We start from the raw sequence: 18630 nt of genomic DNA, 5'->3' as shown, positions 1-18630 counted from the left end.
TGACGGTGTTTGTAAAGAATCTGGCAGTGGTGTGGACTGCCGGGAGGACGGACAGATCTCCGCTGGATGAAGGCCACCCAGAGCACCTGAGAAGCAAGCACGAGCCTTCACCTCACCTGCTTTGGACACATTGTGGTAGGAACTGTCCCCCAAAGGACATTATGCTTGGGAGAAGGTCAGTGAAAAAGAGGGAGTCCCTCGACAAGATGGATTGACCTAGTGTCTACAGGAAAGGGTCCAAACACAGCAGTGATGAGGAGGGTGGCTGGACCAGGCTTTCGTTCAGTTGTACAAGGGGTCCTTGTATGTTGATGCTGAAAAATCACTTGATGATAACTAACAAAAACAGCATTAGATAATAACAGAGGAGGGTACGTGTGTGCGTGTGTGTGGAAGAGAGACACAGAGTCCAAGATGACAGGAGCCCAGTCTCAACATTTCTGTAAATCTAAAAGCTGGTTTGAAAAATACACAAACCCACTGCCCTCGACTCAGGCCCTGAGCCTGCAGATCAAACCGGAGGAGAATGCCCATCTTCCTTCAACAGAGCTGTGGTGGACTCGCACCACTGGAGAAATGATGCCTTCGGCTTAGTACAACTGCCTACAGATCACACAAATGGTGCTCTGAAACATAGTCTACAAAAGGTAAAAAACGGGGAGTTGCTGGGTCTCAGGAGCCGTCACAGCCAAGCAATGCAGCCCTCGGAGCCCAGAACAGAGCCGGAGTGAACGCTGAGGACGCTGTGCCCTGATTCTAACCTGGTTGCATGTGGGCAGTCACTCTGTGTCCTCATGAAGGCGATGTGGGGGTGAGAAGGCCCCTAGCACAGACATTGTCAAAGACTTTCCAGGTAACTGACCTCAGGACCCCGGGAAGCCGCCCCAGTGAAGGAAAACAATGCTCCCACCGCACCCAGGCCAGCAGGAAGGGCCTCAGGTGTACCATCAAGCCGGCTTTCCAGAAGGCTCCTTAGCAGGTCTGTCCCCATGCTCTCTGAGAATCTTAGGTGGGTGGGACACATGTCTTTGACTCCACTCACCACAGCATTGTTCCATTGGTGCCCACAGGGCTCTGGGTGGCCCCCACTGTCTGACCAGGGGAACAGCAGGGCTTGTGGAAGTAGGGCCAGGCAGGCCAGCTCTGCGGTTCTCTGGAATGAGTGAGCCCCGATGAGGGCAGGGCCACACCTCAGCACTAAGCAGGTGTGAGCTACAAAGGCTGTCTGCCCTGGGCACCCTGGTCCCTGCTCTGCCCACCCGAGGTCTGTCTGTCCTGGGCACCCCGGTCCCTGCTCTGCCCGTCTGAGGTCTGTCTGTCCCTGGCCGGTCCTCTCAGCAGCACACACAGCCCGTGGCCTCTGCTAGACTCACACACAGGACCCTGTGTGAGCCCCAGCACTCACGACACATAGGCCTCCACTCAGTTCTGCTGGGGAGGAGGATGGTCTACGGCCACTCATATCAGTGGCCAGTGTGGGCCCTCGTGGAGGACACAGAGGCTGGTTCATAGGTACCATGACCCGTCCATCTCCAGGGAGGCCAGAGACGGGGGTGAGACCTCCCACTTCCACGCTCAGCCGGAACCAGGAGTGGGTGCAGCTCCCCCAGGACAGGGTGCTGACTGAAGCAGGGCATCTGGCCAGCTGGGGCATGTCCCTGCAGTGTCCTGCCTGTCCTTGGCTGTGTCTCAGGGGAACCCAGACCTGACACTCTCCCACATCACCCATCACTCACTCCCCAGTACGACCCTCCTTCTTCGCCTAGTGTGGCCCGTGACCCAACCCACTCGGCCTGCACGGACCCTGGTGCTGGTGCTCACGTTGGACTATGTCCCTGGCTCCTGCAGCTTCACGGACATTTGCCTCTGGATTTAAGCCTCACTTTTCCTTCCTTCACAGATGGTTCAAGTCCTTCTGTCCTAGTCACGCACAGCCTCACCTTAGCCCCACGCACGTCGTCCATCCACACTCTACGCAGAGTGGACTGTGATGAACATGGTCCCACAGTTAACTGCTGCTTAGGAGAGTAGATAAGAGCTGTGCACTACCTCTTCAGGACCAAGCAGGCGCGTGACGATTGTGGGCCACTGCTGACCTGCAGTGGGACCTGCCTCTACGGTCCTAGGTACAATCCCCATGCCAGGACCTGGGGCTGGTTCTGCGGCCACGCTGTGATGGGGGTGCCCACCCACCACACCTTCTCCCTCACCCACTGAGCATGAATGTGGCAGTGGGCCCTGCAGCAGGGGTGGAGACAGGCCTAGAGGGCTCCTGTCCAACAGCTCAAGCATTTCTGGGCCACTGCTTCCTCCTGTGGCCGTCTCTGTGGGTTCCATGACCAACAGCCCCACAGTCACTGCAACCAGTGGACAGCCAGGTCTCGAGGAGGGACCAGGTCTATTTTCCTTTATGTCACCAACAGTGAGCTCAGGGGCAGTAGCCAAGAGGTCCAGGGTGTCGGTGAGCCCACGAGCAGGTGAAGGGGTGACTGAAGACCCCACTCCAGCAGGGCCCTCACGCCCCAGCCAGCAGGCCCACCCACACGGCAAAGGAGCCCGCCCGGCTTACCTCCCATGAGGAACAGCAGTCCCGCCACGTACTGCATAAGGCCTCGGTCCCAGCAGCAGCCCAGCACCCCGATGACCCAGCCGAAGAGGATGATGGCCACCGCCATGCCCATGAAGCCGGCCGTCATTCTGCGCAGGTCTGCGGGAGAGTGCGGGGTTAGCATGTGAGCCACAGGAGGCTACAGGGGGCGGAGCAGACAGGACCACCTGGAACAGGAGGCCCGCTCACCCTCCCAGGGACCCAGCCTCTTCAAAACTGCAAAACAAATAAAACACGACATTTTTTCCTGAAAAAATGATCCGGGGTAGGAATCAGAGTGCTTCCCTCACAAAACTTCCATCAGTTCATACAGCACTCAGTGCCCGTGACCACGGACTCCGCCCCCCCCCAGGTGACCACTGAGTTAACAAATGGGCTCTTCCTGTTCACCTGTGGGTGAGATTTCTCACACATGGAATCAGACCACAGTTGTCCTGTCTCAGCAGAACGTTTCCAAGGTCATTTCACACGGTGCGCAGCCTGAGGCAGATCTCAGAGGGTGTCTGGTGTTGGCTGAGAAAATGACAAGGCAAGGTGCCCACACCCACTGCAAGGAGAACTTGGCGCCTGTGGGGTTACATGCCAGGCAGAACCTGCTTAAAGCGATTCCTTAAGTATGAGCACTTCACCACCCCCACTGCTACACGACATTCCTCTGTGAGAAAGCCTCTGGCTGTGACAAGAGACCAGTGTCCACAGAGAGTATGGCATGTACCATCCCATAATAAGGGATGTTCACTGGCCCAGAAGCCTTCACAATGGAATCCATCCTGAAAGACTGGGTGCCCACACGCCTCATTTCCATAAACCCACAGAGATGAGTAAACGCCCAGAAATCCTCACCTCCTGCCACAGAATTGCTGAGTGTGTAAATCTTTATTGTTATTGTTGCTGTTGTGTGCCTTCAAGCTGGGACCGACCCACAGGTGACCACCTGGCAGGTTTTCAGAGACAGGAGATGGCACAGGAAGAGACTGCCTATCTTTTTCCTGTGGATTTTCTAGTGGATTTGAACCAAATGTCTTTAGGTTGGCAATGTAACACATTACCACTAGACACTAGAACTCCCTACATTTTTTTATTTTATTTTATACTTATTTTATTTACAAAATTCGAATGCATTGTTTTCAAGAACAGATTCTTTCAATTTCTTAACCCCCCACTCATCAAATTGTACAGCCCCATGATCTAAATCCTTGTTAACATTAGGAAAATAACACAATCTTGCCGCTTTGTCCCTCAAGGAGGACAGTCACCAAAGCACTTGTTTGTTTCTGATTCTAGCTTGAGAGTCTCTGTGCTGGTTCTCATAAATGCTGTCTCCCTAGTGGTGGAGCGGTAGGACACTGCTCCAATCCCAAAGGCACGCAGCTCAAATCCACCAGCTGATCTTTGGCAGAAAGATGGACAAGCTCTTCCATGCAATTTAATATTTCAAAAACCTATTGGAGGGTCAGCTATGGGTCGGTTCTGACTCAACAGTACACAACAACAGCCACAACCTGAAAGATAGAGAGCTCTGGTGGCCTAGCCAGTAGGAAGCTGTGAGGCCAACTCAGAAGCTAATGTTTCAAATCCACCACAGAAGAAAGACGAAATAGCCTCTGAAAACCTTCTGGAGAATCAGCCACAGTGAACAACTTCAACGACAGCATCTCATCGCCTCACTCCTGATTAGACTTGGCAAGAACTCTCAAATCTGAAGTGCCTGCAACAGATACGTCAGGAGTTCACGTCTCTGTCTAGGAGTAGTATTTTATTATATATGTCTAGTACCACATCTGTCTTATTTGTTCCTTGGCTGATGGACATTCTGAACTTCCGAAGCAAGTACTCTAACTAAGATCTGTCAACTTGGCCAGCCTAGGATTCTCAGTGGTTTGGCAGATACTATGTAATCATTCTCTTTTGTGATCTGATGTGAGCAGTCAATCGTTTGAGAGGGGCGTTCCCTGGGGGCGTGGCCTGCATCCACTATATAGGGATGTTCCAGCAAAGCCTTCTCTTGATGCTGTACTCGTTTCATGTTCTGACCTCTGGATCTTAAGGAAGACTTCAGTCTAACCTCCACCCAACCTGCTATCATATGTGCTAAAGAAGCCTCCAGCCTGGCACCTGAGCCCCAGACCTGAGACTGTCCAGCCCCCACTGCTGTGTGTGGTCTTTCTTTGAAGTATCTCTGTTTGTGCACACCACCGTTCGGCTTGCCTAGAGAACCCAGCTCACAGTGATCTTAAATGGCAAAGTGAGTTCGGAGTATCTTTTTTTATTATACATTGTGTATCAGTTCAGATTATCTTGCTGAAAGCCTTTCCACTAGTTATCCATAACTGGACAGTCATCATGCTCCCCTGAAAGGAAGGAGGCTTATCTCTTCAGGAAAACAAGATAAATAAATGTTGTTATTATGTGTCATCAATTTAATAACTACCTGTAGTGTCCTTATGAACAATAGATCTGAACCCTGTCCTGTCCTGTGCCATCTTCACATTTCCTGACACACGAGAACCCACTGCAGCAGTTACTGGGTTAGTCCACCTTGTTGAAGGTCTTCCTCTCTTTCACTGTCCCTCCACCCTTGCAAGCTTGATGTCTGTCTCCAAGGAACAGCCTTTCCTAGCAACGTGCCAGAGTATGTGAGATGGAAGCCATAAATGTAGGAATGAGGCCGAAAAGAAAAGGAAAGTGAAAGCCTTCTATCACATGTACAGAGAAATTGACCCAAAGATCCAGAAGAACGTTATTCCAACTTGACACACAACTGAACTCAATGCATTAAATAAGATGTCCATGGATTTGAAGTCTTTTGGTGGCACTTGAGTCAGCAGCTACTGCCCCTTCCCTGCCTGCCTGTGTCCACCTACGTGGCAGCTGTATCTTCCTGGTTGAGAAGCCCACTCACTTCCTTGTTCGTTTATGGTGTCTCACATGCCCACACCACTGGCCTGTACTCAGACCTCACAGGCTGGTGCTCCTTACACATCTTGTCTTGCTTCTCTAGAAAAAAGGGCAAAGGAAAAGAAAAAGAGAAGCAGAAAGAGCCCAGCTCCTTAACTCTGTGGCCTTGGAAAAGCTAATTCAGGACTGACTAGAAATAATCTCCTTGGAAAGAACCAGAAAGGAGTGTCTGATGCTGAGGGCAAGGCCAAGATAAAGCAAAATTGCAAGAAAGGTCCTGGTTGAGTCCATGACTTCAGCCATAACACGAACACTTAACGTCTTTATGTTCGAACTGGGGAAGCTGCTGTCCGCACACTTTTGAAAAGGCTGAGAATCTCATTCCAGGTCACAGAAAGGAGTGGGCAGGGGTAGGAGAACTCAGCTCAGGAGGGAGACCAATCACTACAGAATCAGAATGAGCAGCCTCCCAAACGTGGACAGTGCTGATTCTGAAGACTGCCCCCCACCCCCCCACCCCGCCCCATGAACTTGTAACTCTGCACAGGAAGTGGGGATTTAAATGCATTTAAATAAATACCACTTAGAAAGGCAAATCTGGCATTAGAACTCTGAGTTTTTGTATTTGCTCTTAAAAATCCTTACATGCACACAAAAATAATGATGAGTGGAATTTTCTCCCCTTCATTTAAAAAACCCAAAACTAAATGGGGAGGGTATGTCTGCATCAGACTCAGTCAAAAGGTGAATATGGAGGAAGGACAGGGTGAACATGGCCTTGGGGGAGTCCCTGAGGAGGGCTGGACCCTGCACCTTAGTGCTGGACACAGAAGGCACAGGACTGAGCCCTGGGAACAAGTCACACCCAGGGAAGAATCCAGATCTGTCCCTTGGGAACCCAGATCACAGGGTTGAAAAGCAGAGTGAGGTGGACAGGATGGGACTCCAATGCTTTACCTGTGGGGTCAGCCAGCCCAGGAGGGTGAGGTGGGACAGTGGGTCTGAAATGGGCAGAGAAGGAAGGGTGTCCATGGAGGGGTGGCCGCTGCACCACCATCTGACAGCTTCATATTTCCCCAAGTCCTGAGGCCTCAAAGGGCAGTGACAGACACCGAACCCCCCTCCTTCTGGGTTCTGGTAAAGAACCCATCAGAATTGCCTTCAAGTCTCTTCAGCCTCCTCCTACATGCCCCCTCCTGCCCTCTCAGAATCCAGGGTCCACGGCCCATCTGTTTGCTCGAATAATGAACAGGAATCTCCCCCTGGAAAAGACACCCCAGCTCGCCGCCTGCCCCCTTAGCACCTCAGCACTACAGTACTTTTCAGGGGCTCTTCCGTCCCTGACTACCCCGTCCCGCTCCCTTCCCGCCATTGCACTATCCTCCTTTCCTTGAATCCTTTTGAATCAAACCATCTCTGCTGTTGGGAGGTCCCAGGGTTCAAATCCACCAGCAGCAGCTCATCAGGAGAGAGACTGGCCATCTTCTCCCATCAAGAGTTACAGCCTGGGCAACCTGATGAATGGGGCACTGAACTGTAAGGGGCTCAGCAGCCATGGATTTGGCTTGTGATCACTGGTCTAGAGGTTGGAGGTTCGACCCCACCCACAGCACCATAGAAGAAAGGTCTGGTGCTCTCTGGCTGTAAAGATGGGGACCAGGCTCACGGTGAAGCTCAGCCCAGCTCTGTGACACGGGAGCCACGAGAGGTGCTGGCACGAGGGCTAGGACCTTGGTGTGGCTGTGCTGACATGGCCCTGCACACTGACCCTCAGAGGAAGTTGGGGCTTGGGTTCCCAGAGATTGAGCAGATGGAGAGGGGTGCTAGTGCCTGCACACAGCTTCCAGGCCCCCGGCCCTGGCTCTGCACACACAGGACGAAGGGTGCGTGACAAGGGCCAGTGCCACATGGCTGCGGGCCTCCAAGTCTGATCATGGTTGAGGATGGAATGGCGGTGTCAGAACCCCACAGTCGCCACAGCAAACCCACAGCCCAGCTCACGGGCACCCCACAGGGCAGGGTCTAAGAGGCTGTCATCTCTATGGGGCCAGGGACCTCACTGTCTTCTTGCTGACCTGTTGGCTGGTGGTTTCACACCACAGACCTTTCAGTTAGCAGGCGGATGCTCTAACCACTGCAACACTAGGGGTCCTTAAAGGGAAGGGCTGCTGCCCTCCTACTGGTTCTGACCCAGAGCAACCACCACGTCCACCAGAAAGAAGTGCTGCTGAACTCTGTACCAGCCTCGGAATCCCTGCTGGTGAACCCACAAACGCCAGTCTGTCCATGGCTACTTGATGTTGACTCAGCACCCTGCCCCTCCCTTCCCCACAGCCCCCAGCCCCTTCTAGGCCCACCCTGTCCTCCCCTTCCCCATGCCTCTCTTATAAGGTCCCACCTCCTCCTCCATACCCCCCCCACAGTCCTTCAGCCTCCCCTTCCCCTCCCCAGCTCTTTCCTGCTCCACAGTCCTCATCTCCCCGCCCTTCTCCTCCCCTCAGCACTCTCCTCCAGCCATTATGAGCTACACTTCCCTGAAGTTCCTTCCTCTGTGAGGTAGGGGTCCTCTGCGTGGCTGGCTCCTGGGCTCCTACACCCACCCCCATCCTTGAAGGTCCCCAGTGGACACCAGCATCCAGCTCCTGAACTGTCACTACATCAGCGAGGACCACTAACTCCCCCCTCAGACAGTGTGCCCGGCCGGGCCGGGCTCTGGTCACCTCTGGCCCTCCTCCACACCTTAACCAGTAAGCTTGTGGGGAGGTGTGCACCCCAGGCTGCACAGGTGAGCAAAGTTCACCTACAGGATGCCCCAGTCACCTGTCCCCCCAGTCCTCCAGCACACTTTATTATAAAACCATGTTCTCCCTGCACAGGGCCACTCAGTGGGCAGTGCAGACGTGCAGACCCCAGGCCCCACAGAGCTGTGGTGACTGGTCTTTCTCTGATGAGCACAGCTTGCACCCCAAAATTGCAGGTCCTCATTTCTCCCCATAAGGAGACTCCAAAGTCAGGGGAAGGGGATGATGGTGGGCAGTTGCTGTAGGAACAAGATGGGGGTCCAGCTCAGAGGATAGCCACCAAAATAGGGACATTATGTGGCTGTCACATCTGATTCAGGGCGATCATTCCAACCAGAAGGCAGGTTGAGGGAAGGCTGATGGGTGCGCAGGCATGAGCTGCTGGTGCCAACAGAGAAGAAAAGGGCCCAGAACAAAGACACACAGTGTCCAACGAGGACAGTGACAAGAGCAACCCCCTGTGCCCATTGCCGTGCAGAGCAGCTGGGGGAACCCACAGACAGATGGCAGAAGGGTCTTCCCTCAGCCAGTGGACACTGGTCTGCTCTGCTCAGGCCACTCAAGGCCTCAGGCCGTCTCTCTCCTGATCCCAGTTTGGGCCAGACATGCTGCAGTGGACACTGGTCTACTCTGCTCAGGCCACTTGGGCCTCAGGCTGTCTCTCTCCTGATCCCAGCTCAGCCACAGACATGCTGCTGCTCCCACCCTCTGTCCTGTCCCGACAGCTGCTCTGGACACCAAGCATGGGCTCCAGGGCAGCCCCGAAAGTCCACAAGCACTGAGAAGACGGACACTCACTCCCCGAAAGACACCTGAGGCTGGCTGAGGGTAGAGTGAGATGAGGCTGGGGACCCACTGCCAGGCTGCTGTGGAGTCACCCCGAGGGGTGCTGGACTGTCTTGGCCGCCAGGCCTTGCTTGGGTGGCACTGTGGGGTGAGCGAGCTGTCAACCTCTGGGTAGCGGTTGTAGGTGTGCCAGGTCAGCTCTGACTCTGGACCCATCCCACGTACGACCGAGCGAAGGCCTGCTGCTGTGTCAGCCTCACGCTCTCCACATGCTCAGCTCACTGTGGAATCCACTGCCAATCCGTCTCGCTGAGGATTTTCCTCTTTTTCTTGACTTTACCAAGCATGATGTCCTCCAGCGACTGCCCCTCCTGATAACATGTCCAGAGTATGGACATGAGCCTCACCATCCTGGCCTGTGAGTAGAGCTCTGGGCATCCGACGTTCACAATCCCACCTGGGTCACTGCCAGGCCGTCCAGTTGATGTCCACTTCCCCACTGGCCCTCTCCTCTCCCAAGAGTGATGTCCTTCTCCAGGGACATGCCCAGAGCAGCCTGTGGGACGGCTCTACTCAGACGGTCCCCAGGAGCCAGAATTGACTCAAGGGCAGAGGGTCGTCATTTATTTTGGGGAGCAGATGTGCCCACACATCTGGACATAGACTCCAGTGGGGAAGGCAGGCAGCAGGACGCCAGGCGCTTGCCATTTCTGAGTGACGATGTTTTGAGCTGTGTTTGTTGTTTTCTGTCATGAAATGTATCACCTTAACAGCTACGCTCTGAGTTTTGGGGAGACTGCAGCTTTACTAGGTTTGGGTTGCTTTCGTTTTTGTGCTTCACGTAGAAGCTGACACAGGAAACTCATCTTCCAATCAGTGTCCTCACACGGACTCCTCTGTGACATTGTTCGCCGCTTCGGTCAGGTGCCAGCTCCCTCCGTGTCTCCTCCAGGCTCCCCACTTCCACCTGCCTGGTCCTCCCACCCTCCCGACTGTCTCGTGCTTGGTTTGGGGTCATTGTGACCCTCTTGGTCTTTGGCACGTTGTTCACAGGCTCTGTCATTCACATCATGTTGCTGTTGACTGTCACTGAGTTGACTGTGACATCGCCACCCCACGGGGTCAGAAGTCAGCATGTCCTGAGCTCTCACCACAATCTTACCTGCCGGTGCTCACCGCCCCAGTCACAGAGCCTGTTGGCGAGGCCAGGGAGGCAGCAGAGAGGTGGCCCGGGGGTTAGGTGGCCTCAGTTTCAGGTTAGGAGTTTGTCTTCAGGTGATGGTCTCAAAGGTGCCTCCTGCCTCATTCACACCAGAGACTCTGGTCTTGTCTGTGTTTTAATTTAAATTCTGTCCCAGGGTTATTTACTGGTCTAGCTGGGCTTCTCTTGAGGTGCTGGCCAGAGGGTGGGTAGCTGGGAAACATCCATTCTTCTGGCTTCAGTAGGGGCCATGAGCTCATGGGCCTTGGGTCTCCAGATGAATGGCTTCCAGAGGCCTTGACTTTGGGTTTTCTTCTTTACAGAGCTTTGCAGTTGATAAAAGCTCTAGGTCTGTACTGAGAACACTCATAAATGGGAAAGCCCAGAACTCAGGAAAGCCCTGATCTCCCCAGAACTCCTGTTGGTACAAATAAAGAGCTATGGTGGCACTCAGTTATCAGTCAAAACACTGGCAGTTCAAGCCCGCCAGCATCCCACTGGGGAGAAGAGCAAGCAATCCCCTTCCCGAAGGCCCTCAGCCCAGGATCCCCCGACAAGTTGCTTCTATGCTGTCCTTGGGGCTCTCGACAACACCCAACACCAAACCCATCACTACGGGGCTGATCCTGACCCACAGCAACCACTCAGAGCAGGGGGCACTGTCTTCGAGAGTCTCCAAGGCTGTAACCCTCCCAGGAGCTGGCTGCCACTCCTTTCTCCCACAGTCCAGGGAGGTGTGACTCCTGACGCAGGTCCTCAGGTCTGTGTTCCCTCAAGGAGCTCTAAACTCAAAGGCCTGGCCAGACTCAGGGTTGAGATCCTGCCTTAGTGAGGACACCACGTCAGGGCACATTCTGCTTTCTCTGTGACAGGGAGTACCGCAGAGCTGCCTCGTTGTGGGAGTGGTGCTGGCCACTCTCTGACTCACGGTGTGGACTCTTATTGTACTTGCTGATGGAGGTCAGCATCTCCTGACGGGGCAGCTCCAAGGCTGGCCACCCTGGATGGCCACCAGGGACAGGGCTGCATGGGGCCAGTGCCCACGGCTCTGTTTGCCTCTACGCTCCGAGTCTCCAGTTAGCAAGACCCTGTCCCTTGGAACCTGTCACTGACCGTGCCCACGCTTACGGGACAGGTGGTTCCAGGCTACTCAGAACCTCCAGTGATTCATCACCGGCCTCCAGAGTCCCTTCCTGACCCACTATACACACCTACAGCACGTCTGCTCCTGTGTCCCATGTAAATATTACGCAATGACAATGACCAGGGAGCACTTGTGTGTGCGAGGCTCATGTGAGCATGCTCAGTTCATCTCAGTCTGTTTCCCAGCAAACAGGTGAATGAGCCCTCCCCCTCCCCAACGTGGTAACAGATAACCTGTCTGAGCCGGCAATATGTCAGCGGCAGAGCTGGGGACGGGGCCCTGGTCTGACTCCCAGACTCAGGCCTCTGAGTCCTGTTCCTGCCTCAGTTATTTATCCTGAGAAGTCAGTGAAAGCCCTGATGAACTCTTAGGGGCACAGTCATTTTTCTCACAGTGGGGCCACAAGGCAGGGGACAGACACAGGGCCCCACTGGGCACCACCAGTGTCCATGTGCAGATTTGACAGTCCAGGGTGCACTAGTTACAGCAGACAAGGTGGGGAGTTTCAGGCCAGAGCCGTCTACCCAAGCCTCCCAAGCAATCTGTAATCCCTGCAATTCTAGAAAATCCTGTTTACTAATTCAGAAACAACAGATTACACGGCATGCAACAGCAATCCCAGACACCTCGCTGTGCTCATGAGAAACCTGCACATAGACCGAGAGGTAGTCACTCAACCAAAACAAGGGGTTGAGAAATCGGGAAAGGCATGTGGCAGCGTCTCTCTCTCCACACCCTTCGTCCATACCTGTGTAATCTCTATGCTGAGCAGTAACTTAGGAACCTGAACGAGGTGAAGAAGAACGTGGCATCAGGTACTTCCAGTCAAGAAACTGAAAGACGTACTGCACGGGGCTAATCTTGTCAGGGACCCCTTTAGAGCGCTGGAGAGCAGGGTGACCTTACGTACAACCAACTAAACAGGGCCGGGGCCAGCTCTGTCCTCAACCACTGCACGCTCCCCCGGAGGCGGTTCCTCCATGTTTTTAGTGTCTCCCTTCCTCAGAGTCTCGTCTTCCTGCTCTAAGACAACGTTCTGCTGCTAATAGAAAGATGTTCCCTGGCCAATTTCTTCCAACGTAGATAAACCAGTTCTCCAGGCTGTCTAAGTTTGGCGGCTGTGGCAAAGCCAGTCTACTGTGGGTGGCCCTGCTGATATTTGAAATCACAGTGGTACAGCGTCCAGCATCCCAGCAACATGTGAGCTACCCCAGTATGACCCTGGCCAACCAGGCAGCTGCTGGTCAGGACAGGGAGGTCAGGGAGACTCTCCTTCTACAGACACGTGTGAGCGGCTCCCTGGAGGAACTCAGGGGATGGCTACCTCTGGAAACAGTGTTCCTGGCCGAGGCAGGAGACAGGACCTGCTTGCCCCATCCAGAGACGATGCTGATGTCCTGCCGACGCTCTTCTCATTGCCATTAAAATAACACTCTGACTTGAGGCCACGCAAGAACCTTTGTGACCTCTTGGAATTGAGGACGTACTTGCTGTAACAGCTAGACTCTCTTCTAGAGAGTAAATACACGCTCCAGTTTCCCACTGTGGAAAGCACAGGATGCCCAGTTTACGTGGTTAATTGTTTTCCAGGGACTTGCTGTGCCGTTCTTAGAGCCTGGACCTTCTCCGAAAGGCAACAGCAAATCAACAGAGAATCCTAAGCGGGGGAGTGACTGAGAAGGTCTTTGTTTCTTTGAAAAGTTCACTGGGAGTGGAAGGCTGATTATGTGGCTGGGGGAAGAATCCAGAGATAAGACAGTCCTTAGAGAAGGAGAGATGCTGAACATCTGCGTGGTAGCAGAGGGGCTGGGATATGGCTGGACCGGGCAAGGAGGGAGGGAGAACTGATGAATTACAGACCGATTTGACGTGAGAGATAGCGGAGAGAGGTGTGGGGCTGATGATCCCCAGGTCCTGCCGTGGGTGATGGTAACGGTGGTATCAGTAATCTAGGCACAGGACAGAGGAGGGGCCGTGAGCATTGTTCCCTGTTTGGGTTTGCCTGTTCTTTCTTCTTTTTGGAGGTGGACGGGAGGGACAGGCCTTAGGAGAGAGGAGCAGTGTGTCTAACGGCATCTGAGGATGTCCGTTCTGATGCTGGCTCTGTGGATCTGGCACATGGGAGTGAGATTAATACTTGAGATACTGCATGAGACGTGTGCACGTGAGGGCACAGGAGACATGTCCGCTGCTCCAGTGAGAATGTCAAAAGTGAGCGATGACCCAGGAGAATCCAAACGCTAGCCTTTAAGGGATGAGGAGAAAGGATGATCGAGAAGGCTGTGGCTACACCTGGACAGGAGAGGGTCGTGGGGTGAAAGGATGAAAGGGATTCAAGGCATCTCGTGCCATTGAGCTCAAGTAAGACAGAAGGTCCTCGGGCACTGAACAAGGATCCGCTGAGCACCAGCCGTGTGTGGGCACTGTGCTAACTGGGGGACAGGGCAGTTAATTCACCTCATCCCATGCACAGCCTATTAGATTTACAATGAGGAGGACCCTGTGGCCCTGGCCAGGGCTTCACGCACGAGGTCAGCTTTCACGCGGTTTATTAGAATGAGGGCCGGTATGGAAGCAGCTCCCGCCAACGGGCAGCTTCCAGGTTACAGGCAGGAGCCAGGGTAGCACGGCAGCTGGGGAGGAACGCTGACCAGGGAAGACTGCTCTTTCTAAAGCTTGCAGGAACTTGAGGTGAATGGCCTAGAAGAAGAGAGAACCTAACAATACCATACAGTGAACACTCACCCATGCTCTCCGGATCTCATCAAATCAAGAGAGACCCACATACAAACTCAAGACCAGGCTCCTTGGACCCACTTGGCGAAAGGGCTGCAGAGCCTGATGGGAAAATATCTGGGTGGCCCTGTTGACCTGCTGCTGACTCTGCGTGTGACCTTGGGAAAGTCACCTGACCTCTCAATGCCTCCATTTCCTCAAGCAGGGGCGCTCACAGCTTGTTGAGATGTTGTAAAGGTCACGTCGCAAAGAGCCTTTGGACTTGCGTGCAAAGTAAGGACTGTGGCATCCACCCACTGCTGCCAAGTTGGAAATGACAGACTGCGGATCCTCCACTGGGTTTCCTGTCTGTTCGCCACACAGGAGGAGACTGGTCGCCTTTCCCTGAAGTAGCTAAGCCCCGTAGATGCACTTAAAGCACATCTATGCCCACACATCTGTAGTAGCAGGACCTGAGAAGGTGGGAACCAGGAGGGCATGCTTGGCAGGAAGAAGCAGGTACACAGACAGACGAGGGCTGCTGTGCTCTGCTCTCACCTCTCAGGGCTCAGGTCCCACTCCCATCCTCCTGCGTCACCGTGAACCAGCCAGGGGTCTGCACCTCTCACCGGTTCACCTTCATTCATTCACTGACTCACTCAACCAAACTCCATAGCTCAGCCAGGCATTGGCCAGGCACTGAGAAGACAAAGGTGGGCAGTGGGCCAACCCCAGGAGATCACTGTCCAAGCAGCCTGGGGTCCCTGCCTTGTCCTCCCACTGTCCCCCCAGGTCTCGGACATCCATACAGACCCCTGGAGAACCAGAGCCACCATGATTTCTTCGGTGTGCCTCTTCCAGCCTCTCACTCGTTCTAGGTGATCCCATCTCCACAGATTGAGTGAAGGTATTTGTCTCATTCACTGAGTCTATGACAAACAAGGGTCCACTGGTCTCTCCCAGCCTCTCACTCATTCTAGGTGACCCCAACTTCATAGAGTGAAGGCATCTGCCTCATTCACTGAGTCTGTGACAGACAAAGGCCCGCCGGCCTCTCCCAGAAGCTCAGTTTCCGAGGGACCAGGAGCTGTCACAGAACTTTGGCGTGCCACCATCTCTACAGCACACAGTGCCCCAGACCTGGGTGTTCAGAAAGCTCTTTCTGCTAGTTCTGTTGAAAGGTCTTTTTAAATGCTTTGTGTTTTCGGCCCTCGATGTTTGCCCTTCGGGTCGGTCTGCCTCCTCTGTGCATGTGTCCCCCGTGACTGTGACTAGACACACTTTCAAGCTCCATGTGCACTCAGTCATTTTTGGATTTGTCAGTGTCTGGCTGTCGGGTCTTTTGTTAAACAGAAGCTTCATACACGCTTAGTGTCTAATTCCATGCCTGCGTGCCTCTCTCCCCTCCACGGTCAGTCTTCTCTTTTTCTGAGTCACCTGGGGAGCCTGTTCTAGAAAGGGTTCCATCAAGCCTGTTCACTAATGAGGTCAAGGTCATGGGTAAGCCCACAAGAAAATGGGAAACACTAGGGCAAAAAAAGAATGGATTTTTTTTTTTTCATTTTCCCGGAGAAATTGATGAGTTTATCTCCTAGTTGGGGAAAAAAATAAATAGTTCATAGATTTTCCCCCTCCTACACATGATGGATAAATATTTAAGGTAAGATGTTTAGGGACTGATCCCCAGACTTTTCTGCTCCCCAGACGGCTTCTAAAGCAAGTCTTGTTCATCTGGAGTCAGTTGGTCAGGTCAGGTGAGGTCTTTACTCCTCCTGGGCCCTCACATTCAACCAACAGAAGCTCATTTCTGCCTTCTGGGGACGCTGCTGTGGTAACTGGCGAGGAACAGAAGATTGAGAGCTTGCTGTAGAAGTAGCAGGTGTCCATGGACTCCTGGTGGGACTCAGATCCACTGCGCGAGCCCACTGACTATGACCTCAAACACTTGTAGAGATTACAACAAGGAGCGCGTACTGTCACGCCTGCTCAAAACCTCAGGACCAGAAAAGACAAGGAAAGAGCCAGGGTCTTAGAAGGGGAAGCGCTGAAACCCGACTCCTGCTACCTCACCGAGGAATGTAAGGGAAATGCCACGGAGGGCATGACATGAAACATCACGGAGTAGCAACATCTGCTGCTACAGACAAGATCTGCAGAAGTTCTGACCTCTCTCCCTGTGAAGGTGGCTTTGCTTGGGAAGACAGGGTTTGTTCTAATGTCTCCTTAACAGATAAGCCTTGCAGGAGCAGACATATAAGGAAAGCACCATGAGAGGACCGTCATCTCTAAGCTAAGGAACACCAAGACATGCTAGCAGAGGCGGACAGAGCCAGGGAAGACACTTTCCCTTGGGCACACAGAGAATTGCTGGATTGTTGTTAAGTGCTGTCGAGTCATAGACAACTCATAGCGACCTTATGAACGAAAGACCTGAGCTGTTCACAGTTTCTGGAGGCAAGCCATTTCGGAAGTGGATGCCACTCCTGCTTCCAAGCTTGTTTTAATCAGGAAGCTCCACGAAACACTGTCCACCACGGGTGACCATTATCACATTTGGCACGTCAGTGTCACAGTGTTTAGCATCACAGCAACCATGAGTTACCTCTGTATAGCAAATGGACAGACCAGTGCTATGCCACTCAGAAGAATGTTTGACAAAAAACAATCAAAACCAGGCCTGCGGGCCACAGACCCGAGAGCCCTAAGGAGCTTTTAAATAGAAGGCCTTATCACAAACACCTCACTTCCCTTAGTGAATCAACATTCCACCCTCCAGCTCACCAATCCCAGCCAACAGCCTTTGCAGAACCAGCTCCTGTAGATGACTTTCAAACTGGTCTCCAGCGCCATGCTGTCTACCAAAAAGTGTTTTTTAAAGAGAAGCTGTTGGCTGAGATTTGGTGAGCGGAAGGGTGGAATGTTGATTCGCCAGGGGAAGTGCGGAGATTTAAACACAGAGAGCAGTCTTCCAAACACTCTGACTGTGCAATTTAAGGTTTGAATTTTTCCTTAAGGTCTCTGAGCTCGAGAAATACCCAGCACGTCCTTCCCTTTTGGCCTTCTTACTCCAGGTCTTTGCACTTCTCATTATGGTGGTCTCTCCATTATCCACTCAACTTCAGCACTCTGAAACATCTCCTTGGGGGTCATTTCATTGTCAGAATTAGAGAGTGTTTATGTTGAGATGCCATTACTAAACATACAAATAGAAGTTTACAGCAGCATATTGTATTTGCGGATGATGGGGGATGGATAGATGGGTAGATAAAAGCTAGATATTAGTTTTCTAGATAGCGATTCTGCATCTCTATATAGCAAATTAGTTTGAGCAATGAAAGTCATTTGCAAATACTCTCTAGTGAAGTATTAACTTCCAAATGTTACAGGCTGACCAAACACGTTCTTCTGTAAAAAGCATGTTGCAGGCATTAAACCCCTCCTGTGAAAGCTGAAAACCACCTAAACTCTCCCAACAGTTGGGAGACAGTTAAATAAATGATGGTGTACTCATGTTATGGGCTATTATGCAGCCATAAAAATGATGTTTCTGAAAAAAAAATAAATGACGTTGCGGGGAAAAGAAAGATACAAAATTGTATATTGTGTCTTTTCATTCCTATATAATCATCATCGTTATAAATAATAATGATAGCAAAGACCAAGATAAAGGCCAAAAGAAAACACACCAAAGGAATAAGCATGGGAGAGACGATGGATGATTTCCATATTCTGTATCCTTTTCTCTGCTTTCCAAAGTCCCAACAATAAGTTTATGCGGCTTTTAGAGCATTAAGAACACATACGTGGCTTTGAGCTTAGATAAAGAGTCCAGGCGCTCGGGACATCAGGTGTATAGGAACGTAGGCAGTTTCTGTGTTACAAACACCCAATTTATGTAGAGATCAATGTCCAAAAAGTCTATTACAGTAAAAATTCAAAGGACAAAAATCTGTTTGTAACATCAAAGGGGTGCTATGTTGTTGTGGCACACATCAAAGTATTATTACTGTATTATTACACTAAAGATACGTTAGTATATTTGGAAGTGTTTCTTTAGTATTTGCTATGCATAGAAAAGACTATATATACAACAAAAATTGATGGGCATTAGGTACAAATCTCATCGCTTCAACTTAAGTATAAATTTGACTTAAAGACAGATTTAGGAATGGAACTCATTCTTAATCTATGGACTGCCTGCATAAGATGTAAGGAGTATAGGGAATTAGGAGTTCAGGAAACACAAGAAGCTGAAAGTGGAGAGGTATAAGAAAGTGGGAGTGTGAGCACACAGGAAGCTGGGAGTGTGAAGCTACAGGAAGCTGGGAGTGTGAAGCTGCAGGAAGCTGTAAGTGTGAGGCTTCAAGAAGCTAGGAGTGTAAGCACACAGGAAGTTGGGAGTGTGAGCACACAGGAAGTTGGGAGTGTGGGCACACAGGAAGTTGGGAGTGTGGGCACACAGGAAGTTGGGAGTGTG

At 52.2% G+C, this 18630-nt stretch overlaps 1 protein-coding gene across 1 annotated transcript in view; it reads right to left on the bottom strand.

Moving 5' to 3' along the window:
* TMEM178B (transmembrane protein 178B) overlaps positions 1 to 18630 on the bottom strand; it is a 340748-nt gene that overhangs the window by 24935 nt on the left and 297183 nt on the right. The window contains exon 3 of the mRNA XM_006887167.1: positions 2570 to 2707. Coding sequence (XP_006887229.1) covers positions 2570 to 2707 — 138 coding nt within the window. The remainder of the gene's footprint in view (positions 1 to 2569; positions 2708 to 18630) is intronic.

The sequence above is a fragment of the Elephantulus edwardii genome, unplaced genomic scaffold (genome assembly GCF_000299155.1).
Source record: "Elephantulus edwardii isolate Elephantulus edwardi_28Jun2011 unplaced genomic scaffold, EleEdw1.0 scaffold00055, whole genome shotgun sequence".
Classification (NCBI taxonomy): Eukaryota; Metazoa; Chordata; class Mammalia; order Macroscelidea; family Macroscelididae; genus Elephantulus; species Elephantulus edwardii.
Note: the sequence above shows the minus strand (reverse complement) of the source record. Positions and strands in the feature narration are given on the sequence as shown.